A 19,402-nucleotide genomic window follows, 5' to 3' on the forward strand; every position below is an offset into this window, starting at 1 on the left:
TATGACTCAAGCAAGAGCTCTTGGAGTCATTGTGGATAGTTCTTTGAAAACATCCACTCAATGTGTAGCAGCAGTCAAAACTAACAATGTTGGGAATCATTAGGAAAGGGATAGATAAGATAGAAAATATCATATTGCCTCTATATAAATCCATGGTATGCCCACATCTTGAATACTGCACGCAGATGTGGTCCTCCCATCTCAAAAAGATATCTTGGAATTGGAGAAGAGCAACAAAAATGATTAGGGGTATGGAGCAGCTTCCGTACGAGGAGAGATCAATAACACTGGGACTTTTCAGCTTGGAAAAGAGACTACTAAGGGGGGATATGATAGAGGTCTATAAAATCATGACTGGTGTGGAGAAAGTAAATATGGATGTGTTATTTACTCCTCATAACACAAGAACTAAGGGTCACCAAATGAAATGAATAGGCAGCAAGTTTAAAACAAAAAGAAGTATTTCTTCACACAACACACAATCAACCTGTGCAGCTCGTTGCCAGAAGATGTTGTGAAGGCATAGACTATAACGGGGTTCAAAAGGAACTGGATAAGTTCATAGAGGATAGGCCCATTTATGGCTGCTAGCCAGGATGGGCAGGGATGGTGTCCCTAGCTTCTGTTTGCCAGAAGCTGGGAATGGGCAACAGGGGATGGATCACTTGATGATTACCTGTTCTGTTTATTCCCTCTGGGGCACCTGGTATTGGCCACTGTCGGAAGACAGGATAATGGGCTAGATGGGCCTTTGGTCTGACCCAATATGGCCATTCTTACATTCACTGATATACTGTTTGTGCTTATTTCCAGTCATCACTGAATTTTGAAAAGCATTCTGAAAATTTATCATGGACAGAGAATCGTTATGAAGCAAACCGCAGACGACACAACTCTTCAGATGGGTTTGATCCTAGTATTGGACGTCCTAATGGAGGTATAATTTTATTTCTGAATAACCTCAGTCAGTGCTGTGTGTTTATAAGCTTTCTTCGTAGAGCTTTAATGTTTTTTTTACTACTCCTGGGGGAATTCTTCAGCACTGCGCACGTGCAGCATTTGTCCCCCTCAGATTTGACTTTGACTGGGAAGCAAAGGGAAGCCACAAGAGTGGTCATGCGACCCTACCCAGCAGTATGTTTTGGGTGCCCAGGGCAGCTGGCAGAGAGGTAAATCACTGTGGGGTCAGGGGCGGGACTGGGGAAGAGCTGGCTGGTGGCTCCTATTGTGTCAGGCTCAGCTGCTAGTCCTGGCTGGGCTGGGACTTCCTCTTTCCCAGCATGGAATCTGGGGCCATGTCAGAACTGCCCCCAGATTTCTCCCCTGGCTGTAGGAAGCTCTGAACCCCCTTGCCCCCCCCCACCCGGTGCTTCCTGCACCCATTGCTCCTCAGCTGCAAGGGGAGGTATCCATATAGAGGGAGCTGCTCCCCCATCCACCCAACCCCCTCGTATCCAGACCTTCCTGCCGAGCCTCACTCCCCCTGCACCCAGACGCCCCTGATGATGAGCAACCTGGATCCCCACCCCACTAAGCCCCAACCAGCTGACCCTGGATCCCCACCGCACTCCCCCAACTTCTGGACCCGTCTGCCAAGCTCTGTTGTCCCTTCCCCCCCAGACAGCCATGCTGAGCCCCAACCACTTTCACTTGGACCCACCTGCCGAGTCCCCTTATCGTTGCACCTAGAACCCTCAACAAGCCCCTGTGCATCAGGATCGCACCCCCTACCCGAATCCCCCACTGAGCCGTTCGCACCCAGATTGCCCCACACAGAACCCTGTTAACCCACACCTGGATCCCCCACACACTAAGCCCCTCCGCACTTGGATCCTGCCTGCCCACACCTGGTGCACTTGGCATGGAGGGATAGGGCCCTAGAGTGTTTCTGGGGCAGGCCCAGTCCTTGTGCTGTGTCAGGGTTGGGGACCAGCCTTACCACTGAGTCTGTGTCCCGGAGGGGAGCTGCACAATGATCTCCCATCTCTGTGCAGCTAGTGGCCTGTGCTCCCCAATGCCATGCTGGAGCCTCCACATTTGACAAATATTTGCAGAACTTTAAAATATTGTGTGCAGAATTCCCTCAGGAGTATTTTACATTCTGTAAAGTATAGACTTTCTTTCCTTTCTTAATATGCAAACACTGAATGCTTTAGCGTTGGAAGGCTTAATCCCTAGGAGAATGGAGGCACGGAGAATGGAAGCAATACAAAGGGTATTCTTTCAGGGCAGGTAGGATGGCCTCGGATTGGTTAGAACAATGTGCCACTGGGTGCAATGTATTGCTCTTTTGAAAAGGAGCGGTATTAATACCCAGCTAGTGTGTGCTGTAGACAGCAACATACACACAAGCAAACAGGAGAGAGGCCTGACAATATTTAATTGTCAGACCAAGCTCCTTTGGGGCCATCTACTTCCTGTCTTGCTCTGAAACGGAGCTTGTCTCCTTAGTACAGAGTAGAGATCCTACTCTACTGCCTGTATGAGTGAAAAGAAACTCACTATGCTATCAGATCCAGAATGAGCATAAAACGTGATTTGATTCATTCATGATTTTAACTGTCTATCAATTTTGCAACGTAGAAATTCTTTCAAAACTGCTTGTAATCACTTTTTTTTAATTTAAAAATCTAAGGACATTTTGGGAGAAAAGAGAAAAATGGTTGGCGTTCACAAGGCAGGAATGGGACAGAAAACACACACCACCGTGCGGGAGGATACCATAGTGGAGGTTCCCGCTCTCGTACCAGCACTTTCCACTCTGGAAAAAGCCAAGGACTGCTGCATGAAAATAATGTACCTGACAATGAAACTGGGAAAAAGGAAGACAAGGAAGAACCCAAGCAGTTTGAGGCTGAGGATTTTGTAAGTTACTTGTAATTATAATAAACAAGGTTTCATTGTTTCTGCAAGTGCCATTTTGCCCATTATGCAAGCTACTTCATGAGATTTCACCAATTTCAGCTCATCTTATACAGAGATCACCCTTTCCATAGGTAAGAGGGCATTGATGGTTTATCCATTAACTTGTTTCTGTTCTTACTTCCTCTTATTATTGTAATTGTATTAGTGTATAGTACTCAATTCATTTGTTTATAGACGAGAGCTTTTGGGACCTAGGTCTGTTCCAAATCCTTCATTACAATATTTTATGGCAGTTTACCATGGCAAGTACTGCATAATAAATTCTACACAACTTTCTTTTCAGAAACTGGGAGTAGAATAAGTAAGTAGCCTTTCTGCCATGTAGAAACCCAGGCTGGAATCTTCCTCTTGAGTTGTGAAACCTGGGAATTGCAGGATGTAGGAGGATTTGAGCCTTTCTGTTCTGGATGACCAACACCATTCTCCTCCTTTTCTGGACAAGGAGTCCACAAAATGGCATTGATTGCAGTGTGAGAGAAGCCCATTATGAAGGACATGATATTGGAGAGGGGTTAGGCACCAGAGAAAAATAGCAGAATGTAAATTACTGTAAAGTATTGGTCTGTTTCAGAAACAAACCTGGGTCTATCCTCAGTCCTGTCTATTTAAGAACTTATTTCCTTTGAGAAAGGATCTCACATTTGAAATGAATTTTAATGTGATTCTCAATACTGAATTTCATTCATAATCAGTCTTGAAATATGAACCAACTAAGCAATAATTTAAAAATTATTTCCTTTCAGCCCTCTCTGAATCCTGAATATGAGAGAGAACCAAACCAGAATAAATCTTTAGCAGCAGGTGTGTGGGGTAAGTATTTTTGACTGTTTTGATAGAAAATATAGTAAAGGTTTGGAGATGATTGTTTGTTTTAAATAAAACAATGAAAAGAGGGGTGTGTGAGGTTTTTAGGATATAACAATACTAGTTTTTTCACAAGCATGTAATTTGAAGTTAAAAGGACTCTGGTCCTTACTAAAATTTAGTTTACTTTTTCCTTTATGAAAACAGTGCCTGTTGCCTATAATTGTGTAACAGAACATTGGCTTGTAAGCACAGGCATGGTCGGCACATCTGCTATGGTGACAAGGCATCTTTTGGTCAAGGGTTTGCTAGGATTTGGTCTTCAGGCAGGGCACATGGTGAAGAGGGGTCAGTTGACCAAGTGTCATGTGACTGCCAACTGGAGATTTTATAAAAGAATGCTTCTGAATCAGTCTTGGAAGATGTTTGAGGTAAGACTTTGAGAGAAGTTCCTCTGTGGGGTCCTGGCAGGAGGCCTACAAGATAGCCAAGACAGCTGCCCAGAGGGAAAAGTGCATCCTTTGCCCTTGTCTTGCTGAAAGTTGGAAAGGCCGCTGGTGCCTGGGAGCAAGTGTTTTGAGTAGCTGGTCTCTTATTCTGTTCTCCTCCTGTGCGCCGCCCCCCCCCCCCCCCCCCCCCCCCCCCCCGGTAATCAAGTCAACTCTGAGGAGAGGGACTGAATTGTAGTTTGGGCTTTATTTTACCTTTCCCAGCTGGTGTAGCTGCCTGCCAGCTTAAGTTTGTGCTACAGATGCATGATTCACAGTAACATGTTGACAAATGCAGGAAATGCATGTTTGGAGAATATATTTTTTTGAGTATTTCAGCTGCCTTTTTGAGGAATGTAACATTCTGTTAAACATACATAAAAGCTGCTATTTAGAAGTGGATTTATTGTTGTCAAAGCTGAAACCTGAAAAATGAGTGCTGTTTTTCAAAAGATTTGCGAACTCTGCATTACTTCAGCTGTACAGTTTCACCTTTTTAGAAAGCAAACAGACACAGGCCAAGATTTTAAAATGCGTTCCTAAAGTTAGGCTAGTAAATTCTTTTAGATGCCTACCCAGCAGCTTCCACTTTTGAAAATCAAGCCACTTATTTCTTTGCCAGAAAGGTCAGCAAGAGTTTAATTTTCTAGCCAAGCGGGAAGAGGTTATAAAACACTTATTCTCTTCTCTTGCCCCCCACTCCCAGCCACATCTGACAGCCAGAAGTTCAAGAGCTGGGGCTTGGGGCTTCAGCCCAACTCCTGTTGGAGCCCTGAGACACACCTTTCCTCCCCCCGTGCTGGGCAAAAGCCCCTACCCCACTGCAAGGCAGAGGATCCAAGCCTCCCACTCCACTCTGGTAGGGGGAGGCTGGGGGAAGAGGGAGGGCTCTGCAAGACTCACTTTAATGGTAAAAGAGCCTCATGTGACTTGTGAGCCACAGTTTGGCCACCCCTGTTATATAGCTAATGCTAGATCCTTGTAAACTGAGTAGCATCAATGGAACAGGAAACAGTTCAGTTAGATTTGAAGGAGAATTAGCTTTCCGGGGTGTTAGGCTACAGTCAGATTGATCTTCATAAGAAAGGCAAGAAATAGTTTAATTTGCCAAACACATGAGCATAAACTACAATGATAACTTGCTGTTGCAGTGCATTACTTGATTTTAGAGGGAAATGACATCTTTCATACTTCATTACAACCTTGCAATTGCAGACTTAAAGTATACTTGGAAACAGGGCCGTCCTTACCCATACGCAAAGTACGCAGCTGCGTAACGCACCAAATCTCCTGGTGCCCTACATGCTGCTCCAGCCTCTGCTCTGGCTCTTCCTCAGGCCCCCACCCCTGCTTCACCCTGCCCAGCTTTTTCCCCGCCCCTGCCAAGCCCTGCCTCCACTCCCCTGAGCTCTGCAGCAGGGCTGAGGCTGCACTCACTGGCGGCAGGAAGTGCAGAAACCCGGCTCCAGCTGCGCTGCTGGTGAGTGCTGGGGGGTGGTTTTCCCCCCTGCCCCCAAGCCAGCTCTGCTCCCCCTGTGGAGGCCTGGGGCCCGCCCCCCCACTTTCCCCCACAGAGGTCTGGGGCCCCCCACACATACCCCATGGGGGGGGCTGCATAGGGCCCCAGAATAGCTAGGGATGGCCCTGCTTGGAAATCTTAAATTGGAACAAGAATAGCCTTCAGATTAACAGAAAACTAACATGCAAGACAATTGGAAGATATTGTAGTTCACGTAGATGTATTACATATTAAAGTCTGGGTCAAAATGGAGTGTAATTTTTGTTCCATTATTTTATTTCACTTTGTAAATATGGCACAAGAGCTTATTCCATGCTCTGAATGACTTCACATATTGTTAAATTCTACAAGAACAAAATATTCAACTACCATATAATAAATAGTATACTTTTAATTTGCTAACACTCACCAACAATAAGGAACAACATAATGATTTTACTTTTAGGCAGCCTTTGCTAGTGTATTACATATAAACCGGTTTTGCTGATGCTACTCTAACTTTCCATGTGGACACTTAATCTTCATTAAGAGCGCCTGTTTGCGGTTTAGCATCATCGGGGAGCTAGTGTGGAATAACTATTAGGCTTTAAATTCATACCCTCGCTTATTCTGTACTAACGTCTCCATGTAGGCAAGCCCTAAATTAGCTTCTCTAATAGAAACGGAATTGTAATGTTTAGAGTTGAAAATAGTCTATCCAATAACAAGAGTTCCAGTAGAATACCTCTGTGCAAAAGATTTAGTGTGGTAATTTCTTAGTTATGTAAATTTATTTTGAGTGGCACTTTATAGAGAAATGCCATGTCTCTAAGCAAACGTGATTAATGACCTTAAGTGCTGTCCTTCAAATAAAATGTTTCACCCCTAAAGTGGACAGTAAATGCAAATAGTGCATTTTATTATACTTTCCACAACTGAGGCATGTTGAGGTGAAATAACAAAATAAAAAAACTTGAAACAGGAAATGACTGAGAGAGACCCTTACTGCTCTAGAGCTCAAGGGTGCCATATTTCTTCTGTTCATGTGGGAGAGTTGTTCCTTTAGTCTAGGCTATGAGCCATCATTCAGGAGAAAGTGCAAGACTAATTAGCCCTGGCCAGTTGTTGATAAAATAAGCAGGAAAAAGTCTTCTCTCAGCAGCTATATAGATTTCATATTACCATTCAGATGTAAAATTTCCAAAATCAAACACTGTTTCTGGTTTTGAATGAGCAAAGTAATGTGCCTGAGGGAAGAAAATGTTAATATTTAGCACTGTTTCTTAAGAGCATTAATAATTGGGTATGTAAATAACACATCACAAGTTTTAATTCTCACAACAAATGTGAGGTAAGTAGGGTATTGTAGGTATAGCAACTGAGAGTCAGAACAGTTACTTTACTTGCCCCACACCACACGAGTTATTGGCAGATCTGAGATTGAACTCATCAGTTCCTGATTCTCTGGCCTCTTTGCCCTGGACCACACTGCTACCCAACATTTTGTATCCTGAAACATTAGGGAGAAGGCTCATTCTCTGATTTATTTTATGTTGCTTTTGTTTCTATATAGAATATCCTCTGAATCCAAAATCTAGATCTCCAAGAATGCTGGTCATTAAAAAGGGTAATACAAAAGATTTACAAATATCTGGATTCCCTGTAGTAGGAGGTCTTCATTCACAACCAGTCAAGAATGGAACTGGTACAAGTGTTTATAAAGGATTAGTTCCTAAACCTGCTACTCCACCTGCAAAGGTAAGTTTGAACTCTGTTGGAAATATGAATGTCGTCTGTGAAATGTGCTCTAATTTTTGATACTTGTCTCGTATCTGGGAGTACTACTGCTTCATGTAGCATTACCATGTTTAAGTATGGTTATACTTAAAACGTAACTGAACATATTTCTGAACTGTATTTAGACCCTTCCTATTTCTGCTACATATTTTTGAGGTAGGATAAGAACTGAACAGTGTATTCCAGGTGAGAGTCGAAGGGACACAGTTGATTTGTGTAATGTGAATATATTTTCAGTATTTTTCTGTTCAGTTCTTTAATACATATAAACATTTTCCTCCTCTCAACCTCCCCCCTCCCCCCCCCGGCATGCAGTAGAGGCTTTCATCAAGTTTTCCATAATGACAACCTTTTTTTTCTTTCTTTCTTTCTCTTTTCCACTGGGTGGTTCTGGTTAAATTTAGAATCCACCAGTGTAATGACTTAGTCAGATCATTCCTTCTAATTTGCATTGCCTGGAATGAGTTAAGAGTAAAGATAAAGGGTCTGCACAGGTATTACTTAAGCTGTAATTTGGCCTGCAGTACTCCTGGTAAGGTTTGACTGAAATAATGCATCTTGGCTCTCAGAGCTCAACCTGAATTTGCAGGGCTGGCAATAGAATAAAATAATAAAAAAACCTGAGCCTATTTGTTGTTGAAGTAATTGAAAATAAACATAGAACACCAGTGCCATTTTAGGTGTCTTGTTTTTTTAAATGAAGCCATTGCCTCCGTGTTAGATTCATCCTTACCTCACTTCAGGAATTTACACACTCTGTATGTAATGACATAAATTATTTGATAGTGAAAATATTTTGAGTTATTGAAAATGATTTATTTAATATTGCAGTGCTAGATATACTACAGAATATTACACACAGCTTTTGAATTTAATTTGGTCTGTTTAGATAACTAACAGAACAAGGTATTGGTATAAGAAGTGCCAAATAGTTTACATTTGATTTATTAATTATTTTCAACAAGAAAATAGTTTTTGTACTGTCTTACAGAATGACTGTGTTTGTTTTTTCTGAATAAGCAGACCTTAGTTAATGATGATTGGTTTTATTTTTCGTTTAGCCTGCACAGTGGAAAAGCCAAACAAAAGAGAATAAACTTGGGACTCCATTTCCTCATGAGTCTTCATATGGTATTGGCAACTTTAATGCTTTCAAATCAACTGCCAAGGCTTTTAGTGTATCACAGAATTCAGTGAAAGAGGTATAGTATTTTTTTTGCATCAGATCCTTTTAAAATTTCAAGGTATTAATCTGAGTAACCTGCTATATACTGTAAGTGAAAACTGTTACATGCAGTGTTGTAGCCATGTTGGTCACAGGGTATTAGAAGCAAGGTGGGTGATGTAATATCTTTTACTGGACCAATTTCTGGTGGTGAGAGACACAAGCTTTTGAGCTTACACAGAACTCTTTGTAAGATTTGTCCGGACTGTCTTCAAACCTGAAGAACAGCTCTGTTTAAGCTTGAAAGCTTGTCTCTCTCACAAGCAGAACTTAGGCCAGTAAAAGATGTAATCTCTGAGATTAATTATTTAAATAGTTAATATTTAAACTTTACCAATGTTATATACCTCAAGCATTGGCAGTACCTGTTGACCTATTTTGTGGGTTTGGAAGGAGGAGAGGTGTATGGTTTAGAAGATGTTAAGTCTGAGAATGCTGAACATAAAAATTGCTGATGATGTGATACAATTCCAGAAGTACCACCTTTTGAGGCAATACTCGAACACCTTCCAAATCTGATTTATCAGTGAGTGCACACCGAATACATCCACTACCCATGGATAGTTGGGAATTTTAATAAACTCCTCTCTTTATTTTTACTATATTATGTAAGCATACTAAGTCAGTTCTGGACTCTGGATGCAGGTGAAACTACAGTAGGTGTACATTTTTAATTCTTGCTCAGTAAAAGGAACTTGTCTTGTGTCCTATCGAGTAATTTGTCTTTAACTTGCCAATTTTTCAGTGTTCTTACTTTTTTCCCCCCGCATTAGTGTAATCGGTCAAATTCTTCATCCCCTGTTGACAAACTTAATCAGCCTCGATTAACAAAATTGACAAGAATGCGCACTGATAAAAAGAGTGAATTCTTAAAGGCATTGAAACAGGATAGAGTTGAAGAGGAACATGAAGATGAGAATCATGTTGGGGAAGAGAAGGTAATTCAATTCACCAGCTGTTACAGATATAGTTGTAATACATCTCAAACCATACACATATTGTTTTATTTGGTTGTAATGAGACTTTCACTTTCTCTGAACACTTACAACTGCAAAACATAACTTACCATGACAGAATTTCTAGAAATATGAAGTGCAATACAATAATGAGGTCAGGATCCCAGGCCTATTTAATATTAGAAAAGATGAATTATCTTTTAATGTCCCTCAGGTATCGAACCACTGTCCCTTTCTGAACATCACTTCGTCCCTTTTTATAATGAAAATTAAAATATTAACTGGGATCTTGATGGCAGAGTATGAAATTATACATCCAGCTACCACCTCTTCAGTTATTCTTATGACATATATTCAGTTGTTCACCTATGCACAAACTCTTGACTACTCTGAATATTCCCATTAAAACTTCTCCTCTCACATGTTCTTATGCTGACTTAGGGCATGTCTACACTACAGACTTAAGCCGACCTATGTTAAGTCGACTTACAGCAACTACGGTAATTACTGCAGTGGCTGATGTCCACACTACCCTCCTTCTGTCGGTGGTGCGCGTCCTCACCAGGAGTGCTTCCACTGACTGTAGAGGGACAGTGTGGGAGGCTGAGAGCCAGTGCGCTTATCTCTGCACGGCTCCCCGCCGGGATCCCAGTTGCCCCCTGGGCTCTCAGCTCCCCGCTCCCAGCTGGGCTCCAGTTGGCCAGCTTTGTCAATTTCAGGGCTCCATAGTGGAGCCCTGAAATTGACAAGGCAGCCAACCACCGATGTAAGTAATGCAGTGTCTACAATGACACTGTTGCCCTAACTACTATACCGACATAATCCCTATGCCTCTCATGGAGGTGGAATTATGTTTGTGTAGTAGGGCACTTACATCGGCGGGACAAGGCTGTAGCGTGTACATGACATAATGAGGTCAACATAAGCTACCTTACATCAACCTAACTATGTAGCGTAGACCAGCCCTTAGATTTACTCTTCTCAGTAGGCTGTGGGGCATCTGTTACATACTTTTTAGTGACACTTTCACGAGAGCATTTCAGAAACTAAGTGGCCATTATGGCATATTTTGAAACAGGTTTCTCTCTAAAGTTTATTATTTTTTATTATGTGCAGGACTCTTTGCAGGTAAATAAAATTGGCAAGTCTTTACTCTAAGTAGCTTGTGATCAAAACTAAGCACAACACAGCAAAGGCTGGAAATGAAAGTTGGCGTGAGTGAGGGCTAGAATTGTTAAAGAACATGATTATTCATGTTAATTCCTTGCAATGCTAATTATATTAATATTTGTAACTTTCCAAATTGTTGTTGTTTGCCATCCTTGTACAATGAAAAATGTGTCCTGGAATGTCTTGCTCAGAATCCTACTGTATGGGTTTTGAGCAGAAAACTTAAAAGCCATCTAACAATTGTAGTTTGCAGAAGACTATATACATAATCCACCATATATGAGCATTGTGGTATATTTCCTCATTTTGGAATTAAATTTTCTGCCACTGATGAGAAATTGCAAGTATATTGATCTAGTAGTTCCCTCATTTCCTGGTCTAAACTGAACCTAATCTAAATTGTGAGAATTTACTAATTAGTCTGCTGGTAAATGGTGGTAGCTTGGTGTTTAGTAAATGGTAGGTACAGGAGAAAGAAGATTCCTAGCTTCAAGTCCTGTGCCAAGTGTAATCAGTGGCTCTCAGTGGTTGACCAAGACAACATATGCCTATAGTTGAGAAAAGAAACACCCTTTATTGAAAACATATGGCATGGCAGATTCTGCAGCATTGTTCAGTTTTCTGCACAGTTGTCAGGCTTACTAATGCAAACAATTGGCCCCTAAAAGATTCAAGTTCCAGGCCTCTACAGAGTTCTTTCTAAACTGTTTTCTGTCACTCAGGTATCTGGATAGTCAGAAGAGGTTCCAATTGATCCTCTGTCCTTGGTCAAGCCACATGAGTATTATTTCTTTCTTAGGTACTCATAAGGGAACCTATCACATTGTCCAGTTTGGGGCTCACAGGTCTGATGACCTACCTATAGAAGAATACCTCAGAACTATATTAGTCTGCCAATCCCCTTCTCTACTCTAGTGGACAGAAACCATTAAGATGGTGGGTGGTTTCCACTTACCAACACACCTCTTTTTTTCCCCATTAAATTTTAGATGTTCTGATGGTCAGTTTCTGACAGAATGGAAGAGAATAAATTTTGTATAGAACATACCTGAGAGCAGTGCATATGTCTAAAGAGCCCCTTTGAAATTCCAAATGTGAAATGGTGCCTGCATTTTGCATGGATGCCACATCAGAAACCTTAGTGTCTGGAGCTGATCTGGAAATGTCCCTACTGGAGATCTCTGCTACTGATACAGTTCATCATAGAATATTTGGTTAACATGCGTGTAGTCTTAGTTATGAGGCAAACTGTTGTTATAACAATACTTTGAGGATTTATCACTTCAAAATGGGAAAGGGGAAACAGATGTTTAAGTTCTTTCTTTAGATACTTTAAGTTTTCATACTAATGTCCACCATTCATTAGTTACCTGGATACCTGGAGGCAGCTGTGCTTAATAGGGTGGTTGGTTTTCTAGAATGGCAAATACATGAAGTTAGTCCAATGGAACGGTCTGTGGAGGGAGAGCATGAGTTGCTATTGTAAAATCAGATTTTTCATATAATGGAGTGAAAATTTGGATGGATTAAGGAGTTTGATGAATTGGTTGCAAAAGGGCCTGGTTGCAGTGGGCTCAGAAGTGGCTTAGAAGTTACTGAGTAGCAGAGACAGGTGGGAAAGAATGAAGCCTGCATACTTTCCTGATAAGCAGCAGGAAAAAGACTTTTCTTCTAGGCTGGTACTGGACTATGGTTCAGGCAAAAGGAAGTAATGCTGTTTCTAAGGCTGGTGTTCTGCTTCGTGCCTGAGCTCTTGGTTTCCAATATGTTGGTTAGGACGTGGAGAATTCTTAAGGATAGGAGTGGGAGTGGGTTTGGCAACTGGGATTTGAGGTGGATGAGGCCAGACATGCCTATTGATTGCTGCAGATCTCCTCTGAGAGACTGATTTGGGGATCGTTGGTGAAGGAAAGAGCAAAAGCTAGACAAAAGGGGAAATAGAAAGCTGCCCTGTTCTGCTGATTGCTTTTTAATTAAAAAATATCACAGCACTGTAAATTTTATACAGTACTTCAAAAACAGAGTAATTAGATCAGGCTTTTTCACTCTTGTGACAGACAGGTTTGGTAGGGGGAGTCTTGTCGTGGTGTTTAAGCCCCAGTATAATAATCTGTCCCATAAAAGGGTTAAATTTGGGATGCTGTTATTTCAAATAGTTCCCAACTGATATCTGGCCATATCTCAAGCATAACTAGCAATTTTGTTGGTAGCTTCAACAGAGATTGAAGACTGAATAAACATGGGTTCTGAGCTACCCTCCCTTACCTATAGAAATTATTCATCCAGGGCAGGTTTGAGAGACAATGGCAGGGTGGAGAGAAAGGGGAGCTTGCAATGCTGTTGTGTCCCAGGGTGCCTGATCTGTGGCTGAACTCTAGGTACTGCTTTGAGTGCTGATCCATATCTGTATTCCACTCTGGGTATACATAAGCTCCACGTACCTGAACTGGAGAATTCCTGCAAGCAGTGTCCGTTGGGCTGTGCCTGCACCCCTGCTTTTCCTTGCCTTCCACACAGAAGGTATAACGGGCATGGTGGACGGACTGTCTCTCTAGTTTGTGACCAGAGTCTATTGTCTGGAGCTGATCCTTTGTCTACTTTCTATAAATACTCACTTATATATATATTTTTGTTAGTTTTCTGATCGTTCACTAGTTACTTAATGTTAGCATCCCCACCCCAGGGAACCTTCTCTGTCTCCCGGCATGTGACTTAAATTATGTCCAAAACACCAGGCTTCATAAACTGCATCTCCTGCTCTGGCTCACTTTAGGTCAGCGACAACCATCAGCACTGCCTCTACCTTGGAGAAGCTCATATCTCTGCTGAGCGCAGTATCAACTGCTCTTTTCCCAGCTGAATGTGGCAGGCATGAGAACTCCAGCTGCGGAAGCACATTGTGGAGCATGCAATGAGGCCTCAGTCAGACTTGTGCCAGGGAAGCGCACTGTACATTGGCCAGAGTCATTGAGGAGCATGCCACCTAGTACTGTCTGACTCCAGAGCAGAAAGGATCAGAGGAAAAGACCCTTTGTCTGGGCCCTGTCATGAGAATAAAGAGCACTCTCTCTCAGACTTAAGAGTAGATCCCCCTCTTAGACCTTCTGGGAGGAGAGATCCATCCCCATCCCTTTCCAAGTTGTGGCCAAGTGTGCCCAAGCCACAAGAATCTACCACCTCCTCTTCTCTCCCCCCCCCCCCCCCAAAGCCTTATGGGCAGATCAGAAGGCACATAGGGGCAAGGATCCTTTGGTACCAGCCTCTGCACCAACTTCAGCATCAACTGTAGTACCAATTAAAACAAAACACTAGGACTCAAAGTACTGGGAACTGCTGGTACTGTCGAAAACCATCAAGTTGGAGATTCGTTTACCAGAAGTACCATCAGAGCCCCATAAGGAACTACCATTGACACCTACTCTGATGGTACAGGCGTGGACCGGGTAAGGGGGATGTGACTGAAAAAGTTGGGGATCACTGCTGTACAATGCAATAGGCAGCCTCAGTAGCATCACCTCAAGAGGTGTCCCTGCTTGATATTTGCAGGGCAGCTATGTGTAGTTTCATCCACACATTCACGAGACATAGGCATCATTTAGCACAGCAGTTGTACGTGCAGCTATACTAGCATTCTCGCACCCTCCTCTGAGTACTGTTCGTAGTTACCCACAGTGGAATACACGCAGGGACCAGCACTTGAAGAAAGGGAAGTTACTTACCTTATTGTAATGATTTCTTCAAGAGGTATGGTCCCTGCTCACTACCCTGTCCCCATCCCTTCCTCTCTGTGTTGAATCATGACGAGATTCGTGGTAGAGAAGAAACTGGATATACAGTCAGTCCACACTATGTGGAGTCACAGGCATCAACCAACGGACCCTAATTGCAAGAAACCTTCAGTCTCAGGTTTGTGGATTGCATGTCTACCCATAGTGGAATCCAGACAGGCACCACATATCTCAAAAGTGTAGTTACAATAAGGTAACTAACTTGCCTTTTCCACTGCTGTGGGCAATCCAGTACCTCTAACTTTAAATATATTTAGAAGTATGAATAAAGAGATTTTGTGAATTGATGGTGAGTTGCTCCATTTTAAAGCTAATTTTAAATGGTACATAATACCAGAAAAATGGCAGTTTGCCAGAGTATTATTGTGGATACTGTCTCCTTTGAATTATAATCTATATTTAATGTACTTTTTTAACAGGATGATTCATTTAATTTGCATAACAGCAACAATGTTCATCATGAGAGGGACATAAACAGAAACTTTGAAAATGAAATTCCTCAAGAGAATGGAAATGCTTCAGTGATTTCTCAGCAGATCATTCGATCTTCAACTTTCCCTCAGACAGATGTCCTTTCAAGTTCACTTGAGGCAGAGCATAGGTATGTACTTTATATCGATGCCTGTGTTGGCTGTTGAACATCTTTTCCTGAATTCATGGCCCTACCAAATTCACGGTCCATTTTGGTCAGTGTCAGTCATAAGATTTTAAAAATAATAAATTTCATGATTTCATCTATTTAAATATGAAATGTCATGGTGTTGTAACTGTAGAGATCCTGACCCAAAAATGAGTTGTGTGGGGGAGGAGGGAGGTTTAAGGTTATTGTAGGAGGTGGGTTGCAGTACTGTTAGCCTTATTTCTGTGCTGCTGCTGGCGGCAGTGCTGCCTTCAGACAGAGCTGGGCAGCTGGAGAGCGGCGGCTGCTGGCTGGGAGCCCAGCTCTGAAGGCAGAGCCACCGCCAGAAGCAGTACGGGTGACATGGTATGGTATTGCCATGCTTGCTTCCTCACTGCTACAGGCTGGGCGCTGCCTTCAGAGCTGGGCTCCCAACCAACAGCCGCCACTCTCCGGCCGCCCAGCTTTGAAGGCAGTGCAGAAGTAAGGGTGGCAATACCGCAACCCCCCTAAAATAACTTTGTGATCTCCCTGCAATTCCCTTTTGGGTCAGGACCTCCAATTTGAGAAACGCTGGTCTCCCCTGTGAAATCTGTGTACTATAGGGTAAAAGCACACAAAAGACCAGATTTCACGGTCCGTGACACGTTTTTCATGGCCGTGAATTGGGTAGGGCCCTATTCATGACTGATATAAACTTAAGTAATTTAAATATATGGATAAAACTCATGCTCTGATATTGAGTTCATAGTTAATCGGTTTAAATACAACTTCTCATGGGGGGTTCTTCTAAAAACCGAATTGTTCGACTTTTTAATGTTTCTTCAGAGTCCATAGGACTAGGTTTCATTTGCCTGTACTGGTTCTCTTATGCACTGTCAATTTTAAAAGACCACATTTTGGGCTTTTGGAGTTCTTTAGACTGAATTCTACATTAACATTCTCAAGTAGAAGGAATCTTAGTTAACCGTGCCTGCATTCTTTCTAGTAAGGCAGTGACATGTGTTGAACAGTGTTCATCTAGGTATTCTACAGCCTTCCAGATGAAGGTGACTTTTCCAGAAGTGTTTCTTTCTGGGATTGGATTGTAGTGAAGGTGTTCTCTGCGTACGCTATTGGTTTGGTAAACTGAGCTGACAGTCCTGATTCCTTATACTGGTGCCCTGTGAATGGACTCTTCTAGAGTTTTTTTTGGTGGTGGTTGACTTGTGGGAGGACTCTCTTACATGGCTCTCTTGAGTAAAGTGAACAGAACATGTTTGTCACTATGTATCAAATGGGAGGTAGGGGAGATCCTTCTCATGGTTTCCCTTCTTCAAGGAACAATTTCTGTATGGCACCTTCTCTAACACACTGATCCCATAAGGTATTAATGGAGTTGGGGCAGGTTAAAGCCTCTGAGTGATACAAGCAGACCCAAAGTGAGTTCATTAGTCCTTGTAGATTTTCTGGAACAGGAAAACTACTCTCTGGTTATCCTGTTATAAAGCTGAATGTTTCACCATCTGGTAATGTTACTAGCTTAAGCATGGAATCTGAGTTTTGGTCTTAACAAATTAGTGGATCCACTATTTTGACCCCATCAACAGTTGTCCCAGATATCTTAAATCTCCTTGCTAATGGCAATAGTTTAATGAACTGCAGGTCCTTATTGCTAACACATTGTCTGTTTTAAGACAGGCTGTACACCAGCATTCTAACTTTCTGACTGTGGTCCAGCTTCCATCTCTTGGTCTTTTGCTTCCAGTCTGTTTTTCCTTGTTGCCATACTTCTGGAGAGAAACTGGGAGCTAAATAAACCCTCAGGTCATTTTTAGACAGATAGAGCACTATTGTCAGCCCTAGAAAATAGATCATATGGTTTATTCTATGAGTGATCAGAAACAGGGATGCTGTCTATTATGTGAACATTATGTCCTTGCCTCCTCACTCACGATGGCATGAGTGGTGGTGGTCTCTTTGTGAAAAGTAGATTTTTATGGGTATCTCGTCAGTGGGCCTCCCTAGTTAGCAGTTTATCTCTGCATGTGTAAATCATAGAATATCAGGGTTGGAAGGGACCTCAGGAAGTCATCTAGTCCAACCCCCTGCTCAAAGCAGGACCAATCCCCAACTAAATCATCCCAGCCAGGGATGTGAAGCCTGACTGCAAAAACCTCAAAGGAGATTCCACCGCCTCCCTAGGTAACGCATTCCAGTGTTTCACCACCCTCTTAGTGAAAAAGTTTTTCCTAATATCCAACCTAAACCTCCCCCACTGCAACTGGAGACCATTATTCCTTGTTCCGTCATCTGCTACCACTGAGAACAGTCTAGATCCATCCTCTTTGGAACCACATTTCAGGTAGTTGAAAGCAGCTATCAAATCCCCCCTCATTCTTCTCTTCTGCAGACTAAACAATCCCAGTTCCCTCAGCCTCTCCTCATAAGTCATGTGTTCCAGTCCCCTAGTCATTTTTGTTGCTCTCCGCTAGACGCTTTCCAATTTATCCACATCCTTCTTGTCGTGTGGGGCCCAAAACTGGACACAGTACTCCAGATGAGGCCTCACCAATGCTGAATAGAGGGGAACGATCACGTCCCTCGATCTGCTGGCAATGCACCTACTTATGCAGCCCAAAATGCCATTGGCCTTCTTGGCAACAAGGGCACACTGTTGAATCATATCCAGCTTCTTGTCCACTGTAACCCCTAGGCCCTTTTCTGCAGAACTGCTGCCTAGCCATTCGGTCCCTAGTCTGTAGCGGTGCGTGGGATTCTTCCGTCCTAAGTGCAGGACTCTGCACTTGTCCTTGCTGAACCTCATCAGATTCCTTTTTGGCCCAATCCTCTAATTTGTCTAGGTCCCTCTGTATCCTATCCCTACCCTCCAGTGTATCTACCTCTCCTCCCAGTTTAGTGTCATCTGCAACTTGCAGAGGGTGCAGTCCACGCCATCCTCCAGATCATTAATGAAGATATTGAATAAAACCAGTCCCAGGGCCAACCCTTGGGGCACTCCGCTAGATACCAGCTGCCAACTAGACATGGATCCATTGACCAATCTGGTAGTGACAAGCCTAACTACACAGTTGGCATGTGCAAGTGCCAGGTATTGTGGACACATTTTTGAAGGTCTGTTGAAAGCTTCACCTTTAGCATTTAGACATGTTTGATTAATTTACAAAGTTACAAATATAGGCATTTACTGAAGAATCAGAATAACTCTGAAGGACAAGCTCATGTTTCAACCTGTGTGCATAGGTTAAATAAAATAAAAGCAACAAACTCCCCCTGTGTCAAAAAAAAAAAACCATAATGAAGTATGTGTATTTTGCAACTGAGTATTGTTGATTGCTTGCAAATTGTGAAGACACGTTATCTATTTAAGCGATGTTCAAAAAGCAGAATTCTGAATGTTTGATGTAAATGTCAAAATATTCTTTTTTTTTTTTTTAAAAAAAAGGTTGTTAAAGGAGATGGGTTGGCAGGAAGACAGTGAAAATGATGAAACCTGTGCTCCACTAACAGAGGATGAGATGAGGGAATTCCAAGTCATTAGTGAACAGGTGATACTTACTAAAAACTACCAAGCATTACATTTTCTATTTGTTTACACTGTGCTTCAAAAAACACAATTGAGGGATTGTCAAAACTGGATTGAGACAGTGAGTGAACTGGGTAGCTCGAGATGACTCCGCAACAGGTACATATTATAAATGTATTGTGTTCTGCAGTATGAAGGGAAATTCAGAAATCTGGATGGCTTTACAGGTTTAATGCAGTAGTGTTGTCCCATATTGGCCCCAGGATATTAGAGAGAGAAGGTGGGCGAGATATTTTTTATTGCACAAATTTCTGTTGGTGAGAGAGACATAAGCTTTGTCTCTCTCTGTCCAACAGAAATTGGTCCAATAAGAGATTACTTCACCCACCTTGTGTCTCTTAGAGGATTTTGGCACTCAATACTATCCTCCCTTCTCCCCCCCCCCCCTTTTTTTTTTTAAATCTTTAGAGCCTTGTATCTGCATCTAATCCGCAAAAATGATCTGCAGAAATCTGCAGATTTTCAGGGCTCTAAAATCCTCCCCTCCTGCCTTAAAAGGCTAGGGGAGTGAGCCTTGAAAATTCATAGTGCATGAAATGTCTGTCT

The 19,402-nt window shown here is 42.4% G+C and overlaps 1 protein-coding gene across 5 annotated transcripts in view; it reads left to right on the top strand.

Moving 5' to 3' along the window:
* GPBP1 (GC-rich promoter binding protein 1) overlaps positions 1–19,402 on the top strand; it is a 58,279-nt gene that overhangs the window by 37,463 nt on the left and 1,414 nt on the right. For all 5 annotated transcript variants that reach the window (XM_077816870.1, XM_077816874.1, XM_077816873.1 and 2 more), the window contains 8 exons: positions 814–937; positions 2,636–2,865; positions 3,669–3,735; positions 7,289–7,473; positions 8,574–8,714; positions 9,511–9,675; positions 15,071–15,252; positions 18,716–18,818. In XM_077816870.1, the coding sequence (XP_077672996.1) occupies positions 814–937; positions 2,636–2,865; positions 3,669–3,735; positions 7,289–7,473; positions 8,574–8,714; positions 9,511–9,675; positions 15,071–15,252; positions 18,716–18,818 (1,197 nt within the window). The remainder of the gene's footprint in view (positions 1–813; positions 938–2,635; positions 2,866–3,668; positions 3,736–7,288; positions 7,474–8,573; positions 8,715–9,510; positions 9,676–15,070; positions 15,253–18,715; positions 18,819–19,402) is intronic.

The sequence above is a fragment of the Eretmochelys imbricata genome, chromosome 5 (genome assembly GCF_965152235.1).
Source record: "Eretmochelys imbricata isolate rEreImb1 chromosome 5, rEreImb1.hap1, whole genome shotgun sequence".
In the NCBI taxonomy this organism is placed as follows: Eukaryota; Metazoa; Chordata; order Testudines; family Cheloniidae; genus Eretmochelys; species Eretmochelys imbricata.